This window comes from Anomaloglossus baeobatrachus, chromosome 1 (genome assembly GCF_048569485.1).
Source record: "Anomaloglossus baeobatrachus isolate aAnoBae1 chromosome 1, aAnoBae1.hap1, whole genome shotgun sequence".
Classification (NCBI taxonomy): domain Eukaryota; kingdom Metazoa; phylum Chordata; class Amphibia; order Anura; family Aromobatidae; genus Anomaloglossus; species Anomaloglossus baeobatrachus.
Genome location: NC_134353.1, coordinates 474,880,653 through 474,897,885, shown reverse-complemented (window position 1 = coordinate 474,897,885; position 17,233 = coordinate 474,880,653). Strand labels below are relative to the sequence as shown.

General features: G+C 43.2%; 1 protein-coding gene across 1 annotated transcript in view; it reads right to left on the bottom strand.

Annotated features, from left to right (window-relative positions):
- The window catches only part of LOC142308314 (F-BAR domain only protein 1-like), a 132,908-nt gene extending 117,579 nt beyond the window's left edge, over positions 1–15,329 (bottom strand). The window contains exons 1-2 of the mRNA XM_075347093.1: positions 15,309–15,329; positions 13,654–13,743 (exon numbers count right to left, since the gene is read on the bottom strand). Of these exons, the coding sequence (XP_075203208.1) occupies positions 13,654–13,680 (27 nt within the window). The 5' untranslated portion in view covers positions 13,681–13,743; positions 15,309–15,329. The remainder of the gene's footprint in view (positions 1–13,653; positions 13,744–15,308) is intronic.
- Between the last annotated feature and the right edge of the window lie 1,904 nt (positions 15,330–17,233).

Genomic DNA, 17,233 nt, shown 5'->3' with positions numbered 1-17,233 from the left:
CCCCCCATTTTCGTTTTTCCCTACCCTTCTTTCACGAGCCGTAACTTGTTTATTTTTCCGTCAATCTCGCCGTATGAGGGCTTATTTTTTTGCAGGACGACTTGTACTTTTGAATGAAACCATTAGTGTTAACATGTAGTATACTGGAAAACGGGGGGGGGGGGGGGGGAATCCAAGTGTGGTGAAATTCCAAAAACAGTGCAATTACACGATTGTATAAGTGGGGGGAGGGGGCGTCTTATTCACAGTGTTCACTATATGGTAAAACTAACATGTCAGTATGATGCCTCAGGTAATTACGAGTTCCTGGATACCAAACATGTACACTTTTACTTTTGCCTAAAGGGGTTAAAAATTAAAAACAAAAATTCACAAGTTTGTCTAAAAAAAGAATTGCACTATTGTCGCCATTTTCTGCGATCCGTAGTGTAATCATTTTTCGGGATCTGGGGCTCAGTGATGGCTTATTTTTTTGCATCTTGAGCTGATGTTTTTAATCATGCCATTTTTGTGCAGATGCTTACGTTTTGATTGCTTGTTTGCAGCGACCAAAAAACAGTTTTGGAATTTGGAATTTCTCGCCTCACCATGTACTGATCAGATTAATGGATTTTATATTTCGATAGATCGGGTATTTCTGAATGCGGCAATACCAAATGTGTATATTTTTTTGATGGCTTTATATTTTATGGGGCAATTTGAACGTTTAGGTTTTTTTTATTTTTACATATTTTTAAAGGGAACCTGTCACCAGATTTGGGGCCTATAAGCTGCGGCCACCACCAGTGGGCTCTTATATACATCATTCTAACATGCGGTATATAAAAGCCCAGGCCGCTGTGTGGAACATAAAAAACACTTTATAATACTTACCTAATGGTCGCGCTGCGGTGGATTCTAGTCAGATGGGCGTCTCCGTTTAGTGCCGGCGCCACCTCTTTCGGCCATCTTTGTCGTCCTTCTGTAACCACATCATCCACACTGGCCGGCATTGAGGTCCTGCGCATGGCAGATCAAAGTATTGTAGTGCGCCTGCGCGGGACTGGCGAGTGTGTATGACGTAGGATGCATCATCAACACAGGCTTCAGAAGGAGGCTGACAAAGAGGGCCAAAAGAGGCATCAATACACACACATACAAACATACATATGTACACACACACACACACACACACACACACACACACACACACACACACACACGTCCAATTTCGTGAAGGGGTTAGAGACTCTGTCAGCAGAGTTATTGTACCTCATTTGAGAGCAACATGTTATAGGCAGAGTTCCTGAACCCAAAGATTTCTTAGATTTCTTACTGCAGCCATCCTCAAAATCAAAAGATTTTAGTTTTAGAATGTAACAAAGTAACAAGCTGCCCCCGCCCACACTAGGCTTTCAATGTACATTTCCATAGAAAGAAGCTGCTAATCACAGAAGGGGGCAGAGTCGGATTTGAGCTCACATGCTCCCGAGTCCATGAATGATAAAGCTACTGAAGCTTACACTAACATTCTCCTATCTCAGCCACCTATCGCTGGCCCAATGATTTCTATTAGGCTATGTGCCCACGCTACAGGATTTACCGCGGATTTTCCGAAAATCTGCAGCAGCAGCACTTCCAAGCCATTTCAATGGCATTTTGGAAATGCTGTGTCCATGCTGCGGATTTTTCCACTGCGGATTTGCCGCGGATTTTGATCCGGAAAAATCTGCAGCATGTCAATTGTTTGGTGCAGATTTGGTGCGGATTTTTGGCTTTGAATGGGGAAAAAAAAAAAAAAAAAAAAAATCCGCATCAAAATCCGCGGCAAATCCGCGGTAAATCCGCGGCAAATCCGCGGGTGCGGATTTGCCGCGAAAGTCGCGGAATTTCAGGCAAAAAAATCCGCAGGGACATTCTAGCGTGGGCACATAGCCTTACACCTTAAGGAGGTACTGTACGCGAAACCCTAGATGGTCGCTTAGGCAGTAAGGCTATGTGCCCACGGTGCGGAAAATTCGCGGAGTTTGCCACGATTTTATAGAGGGAATTTCATGGATTTTTCAAAAATCCGCAGTACAGCGAGTCCCCAGCCATTTCTATGGCATTTGAGGAGTGCTGTGCCCATGTTGCTTTTTTTTCCTGCAGCGGAAATAATGCGGATTTCCCTGCGGAAAAATCTGCAGCGTGTCAATTATTCTTGCGGATTTTTCCGCAGGGTACCATATTTACCTGCCTTGATAGCAGACATAGGAGTCATTTCCTCCGGTGCAGAGGAGTGCGGTGGAGCCAGGAACACTTTGCAGGAGGTGGGCAGGGCCTGCACGAGCTCCGGTCATGTGACAGCCAGAGCTAGTTCAGGCCCGCCCACCTTCTCCTGCAAAGTGAAGACACTGACTGACACGGCCGGAGAGTGAAGTGCTGCGTGATGGAGGTAAGTATGAACGCCCGGATCATTCCAGCACTTGTTCTGCATTGAGGATGCAGTGCTGAAGCCATGGTACTGTATCCTCAATGCAGAATTACTGCAGCATATCCGCAGGACATTCCGCAATAAAACCACAGCATGTAAACAGACAAAGTTGTGCTGCGGTTTTCTGGGAGCTCCTGCAGAATGTCCTGAGGATATATCCGCAGGCCACTTTCCCCGTGGGCACATAGCCTAAAGGTCTGAGTGGTCATCTGAGTCTTCCAGTTAGGGTACTGTTCTATTTGCGATTTTCATGTGCGAGTGCAATACGATAAAAACATAGGTTTGCACTCGCACCAATGCAAAACTATGGGCAGCGTCCATCTGCGATTGATTTCTCATTTCATATCAGCATGCTGCATTTGGCAGCAAGTCTCGGCTCACGCACACCCATACAACTCTATGGGAGCGTGTGCAACATCGCACTGCACTCGCATGTAATACAAATGCAGGGCGATGTACGCAGAGACAGGCAGTGGAAGAGATGGGGAGAAAGTCCTCCCTCCATCTTCTCCACAGCTGTGATACAACTGCAAGATCACATCACAGTGGCATGACCCTCGGCTGACACCGCAGCAGAGGGTCATTAGCATATTGGTTCCAATGCTCTCGCATCGGAAATTATACGCAAGTGTAAAAGTACCCTTAGGGTTGTATGAGTCTGCACAGGGTACTTTAAAAAAAAAAAAAAAACAACTGAGCAGCTGGGTCCTCTAGTCTGTACGAAAACTGAGTGGGTAGCTTTGTGTTAGACCTTATTTTACATTATTTTCCACATGTGCACATTAGTGTACATAAAAAACTTCAAACCTACCATAGCAATTTGCATATCAATTCAAACAGTGATTTTGCAGTAATGGAGGAACAGACTGGCAAAATAAAAAAACAAAAAAAACAAAAAAAAAAAAACAAAACATTGTTGGATTTGTCTTTGAAAGAGTTACAGAAACATATACATTGGGTGCGAAATCCTGTTCATAGATTCCTTTAATGAGCAAGCCCATGCTTGTTCTAAAGTCTGCACAGTCGTGTCACCATTTACATACAGCCATAACACTGCCACTGAACACTGGCATTGCTCAGCAGCGACAGATTGGGGTGGAGCTTGTGATTTTGCAGGACTGATAACTGCAGTTCAGGAGCAGAGACATAAAGAGGGATGTGAGCAGCAGTGTTAAACTGCTCTATAGCAACTAATGGCCTGGAAAGAGATGGCCAAGATCTCAAGAGCTAGCTCTTCAGTTCCCAGACTAGACTGTAGCTGTCCTGCAATGAAAGAAAAGCACCTAGCAGGTGAATGGCTTTAAAAAAAAAAAAAAAACCCAAACCCACATCAATTGCAAACTTATTACATCGGAATTTTTTTTTTTTTTTTTAAAAACAGCAATAAATAAATAAATAACATGATACTAAAACATTAAGTATAAAACAGCAATCAGAGTTCTAAGCAGACAACATTGGAGTCCGTTTTGCCTCCTTTCCAGTGCTGTCTGTCTTTTTAGCAAGACATAAAAAAAAAAATAAAAATAAAAAAAAAGGAGTATAGTGGCCTAAACTTTGTTAAATATCCTAGATGAGACCTGAACTCATAATTTACTCAAAAAAGCAGCTAAGAAGTCAATTTTGCTCAGTATAAGATGGGCTACCAGCCCCCTGGGGTGACAAATCTCAGCTGCCCATTGAAGTCTATAGGGAAGAAAGGGGGAGGAGTAGAGCGGGAGACAGCCAGTCACATAGACCATGCCGCAACCGTACTCTATTACGCATCTTTGTTTCTTAGGCTGCTTTTACACTACGTTTTTTTAACATGCGTCATGAACGTTTTTTTAACGCAAAAACGGATCCACTGCAAATGCGTTTTCATTTCAATGCGTTTGCAATGGACTCGCGTCAACATGCGTTCACATGCGTTTGCGTGCGTTATAGTGAGGATCCAGCGACTTGCAGTTTTTTGAGCTGCGTCCAAATACTGTTTTTCACTGGATCCTGACTATACTGCACGCAAACGCATGTAAACGCTGGCATGCTGATAGATCGGATCCTGCTTCCTCTACCGAGCATGCCCAGAAACCAGCCTGGCGTGATCAGTCTCTCTCTCCCAGTCTCTCTCCCCCACATCCCTCTCTCCCCCGCCTGAGGACGGCGGACGCTCGTAACCAAGGTAAATATCAGGTAACCAAGCAAAGCGCTTCGCTTAGTTACCCGATGTGTACCTTGGTTACATGTGCAGGGAGCCCGGCTCCTAGCAGCTGCAGATGCTCGTAACCAAGGTAAATATCGGGTATCCAAGCAAAGCACTTCGCTTAGTTACCCATGTTTACCTTGCTTACCAGCGTCCGCAGCTGTCAGATGCCGGCTCCCAGTCTATCATGTTCAGTTCCCCTCACTCCCGATCACATGACTTCAATGCCCGCCCATAAACTTCAAGTGACAGAATCCTGCAAAATAACACATGCGTTTGCATGCGTTTCTTTGTAAAAACAGGATCCACTTTTCCAGCAAAAAAAACGTTCATGATGCATGCTAAAAAAACGTAGTGTGAAAGCAGCCTTAACTGCAGCTTGCTCCAAATAGATCATTCTTCCATGCTTTTTCTTATGGGCTGCCCAATAGCTGCATTTCTCAAATTCTTGTATACATACCCCCAGGATGAGGAAGCAAATATTGCAGGGTCAAGGAGTATACGATAACAGGACCAAAAAGAAAAATGTTGGATTACCGATTTGCAATTAGCAATGGTCTGTTGCAAAGCCTGTCCCCATCTTCCCTCGCAGAGCCAGATCCACAGCCCTCTCCACCCTCCACAACTGTAAAGAATACATATGTGGGGCCTATTGCAAAGGTAGTGCAAAAAGGGCTATTCTGACTAACAAGCTCCAAATGTATAACTATTGTATTAACGGTCATATCTGCACAGACATTAGGTAGAATTGCCTCTACAAAAGGAGGTCATTACTAATCATTAGCCTCCTTTGTAGGGACAAGCCTACCTGAAATTTGGGTGTTAAACGATTAGCGCCATTCCGTGTTGGCTTTGTGTAAGGGGTACTTCTTACATAGTGAGATCACTGCTAAGTCACGGTTTTTGTGACGCACCAGTGACCTCATTAGCGATCTCGCTGTGTGTGACACTAAGCAGCGATCTGGCCCCTGCTGTGAGATCGCTGCTCGTTACACACAGTGCTGGTTCATTTTTTAGACGTTGCTCTCCCGCTGTGAAGCACACATCGCTGTGTTTGACAGCGAGAGAGCAACGATCTGAATGTGCAGGGAGCATGGAGTCGGCTTCTGGAAGCCTGTGGTAAGCTGTAACCAAGGTAAATATTGGGTAACCAAGCGAACCCTTTGCTTGGCTACCCTATATTTACCTTGGTTACTAGTGTCGCCGCTCTCAGGCTGCCAGTGCCGGCTCCCTGCACACGTAGCCGGAGTACACATCGGGTAAATAAGCAAAGCGGTTTGCTTATTAACCTGATGTGTACTCTGGCTAGGAGTGCAGGGAGCCAGCGCTAAGCGGTGTGCACTGGTAACCAAGGTAAATATCGGGTAACCAAGGGAAGTGCTTTGCTTGGTTACCCGATATTTACCTTAGTTACCAAGCGCAGCATCGCTTCCACGCGTCGCTGCTGGCTGGGGGCTGGTCACTGGTGAGATCTGCCTGATTGACAGCTCACCAGCGACCATGTAGCGACGCACCAGCGATCCTGACCAGGTCAGATCGCTGATGGGATCGCTGGAGCGTCGCTAAAGTGTGACTGTACCCTTATTCCCAGAGACAGCTCAGATGCTAGACCAGCCATCTCACACATTGGTTATCAACTGTTACAAACTAGGATTACCTGAATATAGGAGGGTAAGCGTTTGGAATAGCCTCCTTTGTAGAGGCAACCCTAGCTAGGTATCATGTTTTCCAATGTCATTATAGCATCAATGTTAACAAAAGCGTGAAAGATGGGCGACAAGAATCCAAAATGTCAAGAGTCATCTCTGTATTTCAAGGAACAGGATTAGTAGCAGATCAACATTAAAGGATACCGTATCTGCACACAATTGCTAGCTGGCACTGTGTAAATAAAAGGAGGCTAATGGTTAGTAATAGCCTTCTTTGTAGAGAAAGTCGCACCTGGGCTCACTCACACAACACAACTTGGACTACTGCTATCCGGTGTTATATTGGATAGCATTCACTCCAATGACATACTATTGCCAAATGCAACATAAGAAAAAAGTGCAGCATGCTGCAAGTGTCAGTGCAAATCGGACAGCGCACGCCCATTCAAGTCTACAGGTGCGTGGAAGTCATCGGACTGTACTCACATGACATCTGAGTACAGTCTGATTAACAAGGACTCACAGAATGGAGAAGAGAAAGAGAAATGGTGTACTCCTTACGGTGTGCCACAATTCGCTCACGCGAGACACAGTACGTGGACACTGATGATCAGAGTTTGATCGGAGTGTCGTTACCATAATCAAATTCGCTTGCATAAGAGAATCAACACTTGTGTGACCCTGCCCTAAGGATCATGGCAGGTTGTTAGCAGCATGCCTTTTTAGGTGTGCACGTACAATGCCAATTGTCCATGTACACAAAGGCCTTGATTCTTCAATACGGGCGACGTTCACTCCTGTCTTGATATGGGACATATTAGAGCCAGATGCTCCAGATTTAAAAAGATTGAGCCTCACCACTAATCTTACTCCTGTCAGAGACTGGAGTAAGTTTTCTGGTGTAAGGACTGCCACAGATTGACACCACGCTAATTCATGACAATCTCACGTCTTGCTATTTTGGTGGAGCGGAGCAAACTAGCGTGAAAACAAGAAAAGTGGAAAAACAAATTACACAAAAATGTCTCGGTTTTCAAAGTGATTTATAGGCATAAACGACTTGAAATCAGGGATAAGTCTCAGCCAGTGTCTTTATAAAGGGACTACTATAGTTACTTCCACTAGAAAATTGAACAGCACCTCCTACCATGTTTCCCCAAAAACTAGACCCCCCCCCCCCCCCCCGAAAATAAGACCTAGCAGGATTTTTCAGGGAGGCATAAATATAAGGTGTGCCTCGAAAACCTAGCTGCGGTCCAATAATGAAGTGTCCATCCAGCTAAAAAAGTTAAAGATACTGCAGGACACTTCATTATGGACAGCAGCAAACACTACAAAATGAGAGAAGACAGGAGAGAAGACCCCGCGATCACTCACCAGACGCCGACCGGGAGCAGGGGAGCGCATCAAGGTCCTGCAGTGGAACACACACATCAGATCACATATACACCCACAGACACACATGAGAACACACATACAATCACAATACAGATCGCATGTTGTATGTAATAATTTATATTATATTATATATTATATATTATATATATATATACACACACACACACACACACACACACACACACGAAAAGTTTGGACACACCTTCTCATCTCTAGAACAACTGTTAAGAGGAGACTTTGTGCAGCAGGCCTTCATAGTAAAATAGCTGCTAGGAAACCACTGCTAAGGACAGGCAACAAGCAGAAGAGACTTGTTTGGGCCAAAGAACACAAGGAATGGACATTAGACCAGTGGAAATCTGTGCTTTGGTCTGAGGAGTCCAAATTTGAGATCTTTGGATCCAACCACCGTGTATTTGTAGAAAAGGTGAACGGATGGACTCTACATGACTGGTTCCCACCGTGGAGCATGGAGGAGGTGTGATGGTGTGGGGGTGCTTTGCTGGTGACATTGTTGGGGATTTATTCAACATTCAAGGCATATGGAATCAGCATGCCTACCACAGCATCTTGCAGCGGCGTGCTATTCCATCCGGTTTGCGTTTAGTTGGATCATCATTTAATTTTCAACAGGACAATGACCCCAAACACACCTCCAGGCTGTGTAAGGGCTATTTGACCAAGAAGGAGAGTGATGGGGTGCTACGCCAGATGACCTGGTCTCCACAGTCACCAGACCTGAACCCAATCAAGATGGTTTGGGGTTAGGTGGACCGCAGAATGAAGGCAAAAGGGCCAACAAGTGCTAAGCATCTCTGGGAACTCCTATTGGAAAACCATTTCCGGTGACCTCTTGAAGCTCATCAAGAGAATGCCAAGAGTGTGCAAAGTAGTAATGAAAGCAAAAGGTGGCTACTTTGAAGAACCTAGAATATACGACATTTTCAGTTGTTTCACACTTTTTTAAAGTATTTCATTCCACATGTGTTAATTCATAGTTCTGATGCCTTCAATGTGAATCTACAATTTTCAGAGTCCTGAAACTAAAGAAAACTCTTTGAATGAGAAGGGGTGTCCTGGTCTGTACTGTTTAAAGGGAACCTGTCATCAGAAATTTAGCTTGAAACCTAAAAGTTTCCCCCTCTGCAGCTCCTGGGCTGCATTCTAGCAAGGTTCCTGTACTTTTTGTGGCCCCTTTTAAACCAAATTAAATACTTTATAAACTTGTACCTTTTGCTATGTAAATTTTGTAAATCGTCCATGGGGGCGGGCTCTCTGCTGACCGTTGCTGTTCCTCCAGCAGATTTACGCCGCCCCCCAACGCTGAATTTCATATCTCAGGACGCCGCCCCTGGGCGCCCTTGGTCCCGCGCATGCGCTGTGCGACTGTAGCGGGACTGTGCACTGTGTGCACGTGTGACCGCTGGTGACGTTTTGCGCAGGCACGAGGTTATGGGTGGCGCTGTGAGTGTCATCAACAAGTGCCGCCCATAACCTCGTAACCGCACTTTCCCCTCTTCCTGCGCCGAGAAGATCTAGATACTGAAGTTTTTGACCATTTCGTCTTTGCAAAATTCTAGCTCCGTGAGATTGCTGTTAACAAATGTGCTCCATCCAATGTTCAAGTCTTGTCACTGATGCTCAATAGGATTTAGGTCTAGACTGTGACTGGGCCATTCATACCCATGAATATGCTTTGATCTAAACCACTCCATTGTAGCTATATTAGGTATAGGGTCATTGTCCTGCTAGAAGATGAACCTACGCTCCAGTCTCAAGTCTTTTGCAGCCTCTAACAGGTTTTCTTCCAGGATTCACCTGTATTTAGCTCCATCCATCTTCCCCATCAATTCTGGCCAGCTTTCCGATCCCTGTTGATGAAAAGCATCCTCACAGCATAATGCTGTCACCACCATGTTTGATGGTTGGGATGGTGTTTTCAGGGTGATATGCAGGGTTAGTTTTCTGTAACACATAGCCTTTTGCATTTTTGCATTTAGCCCAAAAAGTTCTACTTTTGTGTATTCTGACCAGAGTTCTTCCACATACTAGCTGTGCCCCCAACAGGGCAGTGCTCCAATCATTGTTTATAACACCTCAAATCCTGCTGTCAATCTCACTTAGTAGCTGTGCGCAATCCTGAGAGCACGCCATTTCTGGTGCCTAAAAGCCCCCTGCATCACAATTGTGAGGTGACGATAACCCTATAAAATGCAGCCAAAGGTTGGGCTTCATAAGAGTCTACAATTTTAGCTATATACTTTAAGACAGGTATATTGAAGTTTAAAGAACAATACAACAAGAGATCAGATGATTGCAGGTTTAAAGTTCCCTAGGGAAACTAAAAATGGAAAAAAAATTCAAATCCCCCCACCCCAAAAAAAAAGAGAATAGGAAAAAAAACAAACAAAATAGTATTCAGTATAGCCACAGCCGTAAGACTCAAAACAAAATATAAAATGTACCCAGTATAACAGAAGCCGTAAAGTAGACGTAAAATGAAAGTGCAATCCCGAACACAGTGAAAAGTGCTGAAATCATATACACCCCAAAATGGCATCAATAAAAAAAAGGTCAGTTTGCCATGGGAAGAAAAAAAAACCTCAGAGCTCTACGATGGCAAAAGGACAGTTTGGGCATGAGTGCATGCTGCAGATTAGGGGCAGACATTTTCTGCAGAAGAAAAAAAAAAAAAAAAAAAAAACAGTACCTGGTGGCAGAAAAACGCAAGCTGTTTTTTTTTTTTTTTTTTTTTTTGCTTAAAGGGGACCTGTTAGGTGCTATATGCACCCAGAACCAAGAGCAGTTCTGGGTGCATATTGCTACTCCCTGCCTAACTGTCCCTGTATACACTAGCATAGATAAAGGGATCTTTAGAGAAAGTAAGTATTTCTAAAGATACTTTACCAGGAAATTACAGCGCTGCCACTGTACTGTATACACCGTACCGGAGTGTGCCGGATGTGTGATTCCAGCCTATGGCTCCTTTCACATGGTGTTTCAGTGGCTCCGTCGGGGCATACGTCTGAAACCCCGCCAGTCCCCCCACAAAACGTGTTTCGGACATATGTGCCGACAGGGCTATTGAGTATAATGGAGCAGACAGAGCAAGTGTGTGCTCTGTCTTGCACCATTTTCGGGTGTACACGCTTTTTGCAGGCGGATGCACATACATAGACTACATCAGGGCATCTGCCTGCAAAAAGCGTCTACACCCGAAAATAGTGCAAGACAGAGCACACGCTTGCTCTGTCTGCTCCATTAAACTCAATAGCCTGTCGGCGTATACATCCGAAACACGTTTTGTGGGGGGAGGGGCGGGATTTCGGATGTGTGCCCCGACAGAGCCACTGAAACGCAATGTGAAAGGAGCCTAATGAGTGCAGGGATGAGTCATAAGGCCTTTAGTTCCCCCAACTGTCTGCCCTGTTAGCACGCCCACATGAATGTGCTAAAAAAGGCTATTCAATGCGCATTGCCCAGTGTCATCAGCGGTGATGCGCGTACCTATATCAATTGCTACCACTTCAGAATGCCGGATTTAGGGTCAGTGCAAATGATCAGAGGTCCCAGCACTTCCACTCATGTGCACTATGAAGCTGTACCGTGTGTGTGTGTGTGTGTGTGTGTGTGTGTGTGTGTGTCACCCTACCCGATCCCGCTGTTACCTCCAGTGTGAGCCGTTCAAACACTGCAAGTGGCCCGCACGGGGCTGAGCACAGTGATGCTTGCGAGAGTGGTTTGCATATGTAATGCACCTGAATTCTGAACCCAAACTCATTCTTGGAAAATCTCTACTCTTAGTCAAAAGGAATCGAAAAGCAAAAAACTGGAAGGGGTTAAGATAAAATTCCTATGGGTATCACATTAGCAGGACTGTGAATCAGATTTTAAGAAATCACTACAGTAAAAAGCTGCAGCGTAAACTGACCAGCACAGCGTATTTGAAATGTCAGTGCATAATTCACCCAATGTGAAAAAGGAAAAGTGTACAATATCTGAACATTCTCCAAAACTAAAAGGCACATGGGAATATACCCGCATATTTTAACTCTAAAAATCTAAAATAAAACTGGGAGTTTATCCAAAATGTTCTAAAATTCACATTTTTTTTTTGTTTCCTAATGACTACGTTCACACAACTGTATTTTCAGCCCAATGACTTCTCCCTGTCCTGTTCCAATTGACTGACAGGTCTCTCCCATTTGTGTATCCACCAAAAAAAAACAAACAAAAAAAAAAAAAAAAAAAACACACACACAAAGATAACAAAAAAAAAACAACAATTAAGTTAACATCTTCCAAATTTGTTCTGAAGGTCATCCTCAACATATGTCTGAATGCCATGTTACACAATGGATACACTATCAATTATTCCACCCCATTAGGTTTATAGGGACTAAAGGCATGTGTAACAGTCCTGGGATGGTGACTGTTCTAGGAATACAGTGGAACTCGGTTTACGAGTAACCCAGTTAGCGAGCATTTCACTATATGAGCAAAGCTTGCTGTAAATTTGTAACTCAGTTTATGAGCACTTTGCTGTACGAGCAAATGTTCACCGCGCACACACATCCGGTTCCGTACTTTTACCGCGCTCTGACCTGCTCTTGTAGTCCACACACACACTTGTAGTTCGCAGGCACAGGATGTGTATCGGATAACCATCGCAACGATGGAGGAACTTCAGCTGTCAGCCGCTACTCAAAAAGGCAGCGCACTGACCAATCAGAGGCAAGCTGCTCATGCCTTTGACATCAGCGCTCTGGCAGCGGAAGCTCCGGCATCGGTCGCGATGGTTACCCGATACACATCCTGTACCGGCGAACCACAAGAACCATGAGGCCAGCGATGGAAGGTAAGGTGAGCATAGTGTGTGTGTGTGTGTGTGTGTGTGTGTGTGTGTGTGTGTGTGTGTGTGTGTACGTGTACACACAATGGCACAATAGGGGACCAGGATGGGACACTGAACAAGTTGTGGAACGAATTGCCCGAGCTTCCATTATTTCCTATGGGAAATTTTGCTTTGCTAGAAGAGTAAACCTGGTTTACAAGCACACTCCCAGAACAGATTATGCTCATAAACCTAGGTTCCACTGTACTTGCTAAGGCTATGAACACACGGCGTCTTATTTTCTCCAGAAATTCTACTATATATTGTAATGTATAGAAAAGCGCATGGCTGCCTACTGGAAGCCGCCTGAAAAATGAGCAGGTCAATTAACTGCTTCAAGGTTTCTGAACCCAAAAGTGGTTAAAAGAAGAAGTGACCCAAGACTAAACATGTACAAAACAGTGTCATTCTAACATTGCTCTGCAAAATGTTTATTTTATGCGGTGCTTTTGCAGCATTGTGTGCACATACCCTAAAAAAGGTTTCTTGAGCAAGAAGCAAACATTGCAAAAATTGCCAATACACAAATTCGGGTTTGCATGCGACATGTAGACAAATTGCATATTTATCATAGTGGTCTAGGGCTTTGAAAATTAGCTCATCTTCATTTCCCATACAATACGTTATACAAACAAGACCATCATGGTAAATCTTTGCATTTCCAATTGACTATATCTTTTAAGCATCAATACCAAACTGTTAAACAGCACAAAGAAACAGCTTGCAGCCCCCTCCCTCACCCCCACTACTTGTAACACTTGACAAGAGATTACGAAGGCGTCTGAGGGAGGTATATAAATAACATACATACAGCTCTGAGTAATGGTGTGGGAGAGAATTATTTATATTTGTATATACACACTATATAAACTAGCAAAAGTACACTATACAGGCTTCCCAGCATAAAGGTAAAATATACATATTGTCATACATACCTACATACAGTATATGTCACACGGGTGAAATAGTGACAAGTTTTATTTTGTTGGGTTTTTTTAATATATAAATACTGGGATGTACAAAGCAAGCAAAAGAGAAAAAAACAAACAAAAAAAAAAAAACATCATACATTATTACATACCCAAAAATGGTCCCCGAAATAAGACATCTTGTGAGCAAGCAACTGGGGTAAGCAAGCAGGCTTCGTGGTCAGAGCAGGTCAGTCAGCGAGCTGGAATGACAGCAGAAGAGCTGGATGGTAATTCATACGCAAAAGAAAGGGAGGGAATACAGGAAAAGAAAAAAGTATTACAGGAGTGGAGGCAAGCAGAGAAGGAAAACGTAAGAAAGAAGCATTACCTACACCAAGACAGTCGAGTGACACGAAGGCAAGACGACTGGAAGGGTTTCCCAAGCAAACTAGCTTTACACAACGTTGATGTACAGTAAAGGTTACGACAAAGTGGCAAAGAACAGAAAATCAGAAAACCGAAGAAGAATGCATCCATTTTAGATCCTGTGCTAGAGAAATGACAGCTCAATGTAGCCACTCACATTCCGGGAATACTGCCTTTTTCTTTGTACAAGTTAACACTAGTGTCCAAAATAGCAACCACATGCCACTTTGGTCAAGGATGTTTTTTTCTGACAGTACTGAACATCACTTGCTGGACTACCAGGCACATTAGGCGGGCCCTCAGCGGGCATGAGTGTGATCTGGCTACTCAGCATACAGAATTATTATGGAAAAAAAAAAAAAAAAAAAAAAAAAAGATTCAAATCTCTTTGACCTAAGCTTCCCATTGTAGGATGTGGGAAGAACTGATATGTCAATTCCTCATGTATTTTGCATATAGGAAAACTCAAATTTTGCTCATCCATAGGCTCTGTTATAAACAACAGGAGTTGCATTTACCCTCTGCTGCTCAAGCGATGACTCTGCTACTGCCCCGGTTTTCGTTTACATGGCTGCAACGGTGATGTCCCATCCATAGAACATGACCACATCAGCTAGTCACTGGCTTAACAATCTCATGTGCTCTACATTGGAGTCACCCACGAGCCCAGTTTTCCACTGTAGTGGTCACATGCTGCAGATGGGATGGTACTAGTGATGAGCAAGCACTACCATGCTCGGGTGCTCAGCACTGGTAACTAGTGATGAGCAAGCACTACCATGCTCGGGTGCTCAGTACTGGTAACTAGTGATGAGTGAGCACTACCATGCTCGGGTGCTCAGTACTGGTAACTAGTGATGAGCAAGCACTACCATGCTCGGGTGCTCAGTACTCGTAACTAGTGATGAGCAAGCACTACCATGCTCGGGTGCTCAGTACTCGTAACTAGTGATGAGCAAGCACTACCATGCTCGGGTGCTCAGTACTCGTAACGAGCAGGTTGGATGGGCGCGACTTAAGTACTAAGCATAATCACTTGAGCATTTTTTGAGACAATCTTCCAGTAGAATTCTAGTATCCCATTGACTTCCATTATGCATGGTGCTAGAGTCGAGCCTATCTGAGCGTCCAACCTTCTCATTTCGAGTACCAAGCATCCGAGCATGGTGGTTCTTGCTCATCACTAGAATTATTGCAGTCATATCAACAAAGATAGGGGCAGCACTGGCCTACCAAGTGGGAAGGTAAGTCTGATTTTGTTAATTTTTAAGAATGAGTCTATGGCCTAAATCTCTGACCGTTTTTTTGTATCCCATATCCCCCCCCTCCCCCAAAGCTCTTCTGCTGTTTAGGTTTCCAACTAGTTTCAGTAAATATAAAAAGGGCCTTTATAGGTTACCTCATACAAAGCTAAAATTATTCCTCACTACTGGAAAGGTAATTCTTCTCCCAACCTGGAGGAATAGTTCTCTGAAATTTTCCTCCTGAAAAGGATGAAAACACTTAAACACTAGTATTTGGTCAGTATTTTACATTAATAATTGCAAGCCAAAATCAGGAGTGGAGCTATCAGAGGAAAAGTATAATAGAAACATCTGCATTTCTCACACACTTCTGTTTCTGTCTTCCAAATACTGCTATAAAATACTGAAGGTGTGAACATAGCCTCCCAATATATTGCAATCCTCACATTATATAACACTGTGTACTTACAATTATTCATTTTGCCTTTCTACCCAGTTAATTCTTCTCTTTCCTGTGCTTTATGTAACAGAAAGTCACTTTCCCTGCATGAGTAATCTGCTCTTCAACTCTTGAGCCAGCTGCTTTGTTCCTCCCCGCCGCCATTGACTTAGGTAGGGAAAAAGACATCCTGTTTCTATATAGCTTAAAAAGGGTCCTGCTAGTCTGTTTCTATTCATATGATGTCTTAGACCTATTGGAAAAAATAATTAACTGCATATGAGGGGAAAATGAGCTACTGCAAGTACAAAGTGCTATACAAGATGATGACTGCAATATATTAAGAGGATTACAAAATAAATAGATGGAAGTGATTCTTTCATAGCCCTATCTCCATCAGACAGATACTGTGTGAGATGGATAGATTGGATTGAATTCAAAGAATCTGACGCTTATCGTCTCACATGGCTTTCTTCTCCGAGAGATGTTCCTGCTTTGTCAGCTTTGCGTCGCCGTGGTCAACTCTCACTCGCATTGAGAAATCACATGAGGTTTATGTACCCTCCCAATAAGAATTTTGGTGTAAATGCAATATCTTCCCCCTCTTTTCTTTCTATCCATTCCTTTTCCCCAATCTCAATTATCCTCCTTTATTTTGTAATCTGGTATTACGTTTTCTATTTTACCTTCTATTTTGAAAATGTCAAAATCAATTAGATAAAAATTGAATTTGGAAAAAAAAAAAAAAAAAAAAACATTTACGAATTTTAGCGCACATGTAGAAAACAATGTAAACGTATACATGGTGTCTCAAGGGAAAAAAGGTATTGCTACTGTATATGAAGAATTACCAATTTAGAGCAATTTATATGGAGGACTCATTCTGTAACTGGACATTCTCAGGATACAAAGCAGCATATTACAGGGGACCCGGGATCCTATCTAAATTATATAAAAGTCTTTTAATCTGCCCCAAATTTTGGAGGAGATCTCCTTTTTGCTTAAATAGTTTCTGTATGTGTCACGCCTAGTGAATGTTTCAGTAATTTAGAAAAGGATTTTTTTTTTTTTTTTTTTAAAAAGTGATTCACATGTGTTTAATAGGAATCCAAAGAAGAGACAGATAACGTGAAAAAGCTGCAAGAGATAAGGAATGTATCATGGCATTGTAATCCCAGAACCTGCCAATTATAGAGATAAGTGGTGCTACATGGCAGCAGTTCATCACTTCCTGGAATCAGTCACACATCACTTTTGCACAAAGCTTATTTCCCTGAATACAAGTATTCTTTTCTTGACTAAGCTTATGTACCACAATGGAGAAGACCTCTTTTGAAAAGCGTTAGGATCTTCTAGCTTTACCACTGATAGAAAAGAACTCTTTCAACCTTAAAGTGTAACAGTGATTTTACATTTTTATTTCACAAATCAATACTACACAGGAAAATAAGCAACTATGCTATATATATAGTTGGTACAGAAAGTATTCAGACCCCTTTAAATTTTTCACTCTTTGTTTCATTGCAGCCATTTGGAAAAAAGAGAATTTTGTTTACTTACCGTAAATTCTTTTTCTTATAGTTCCGTCATGGGAGACCCAGACCATGGGTGTATAGCTACTGCCCCCGGAGGACACACAAA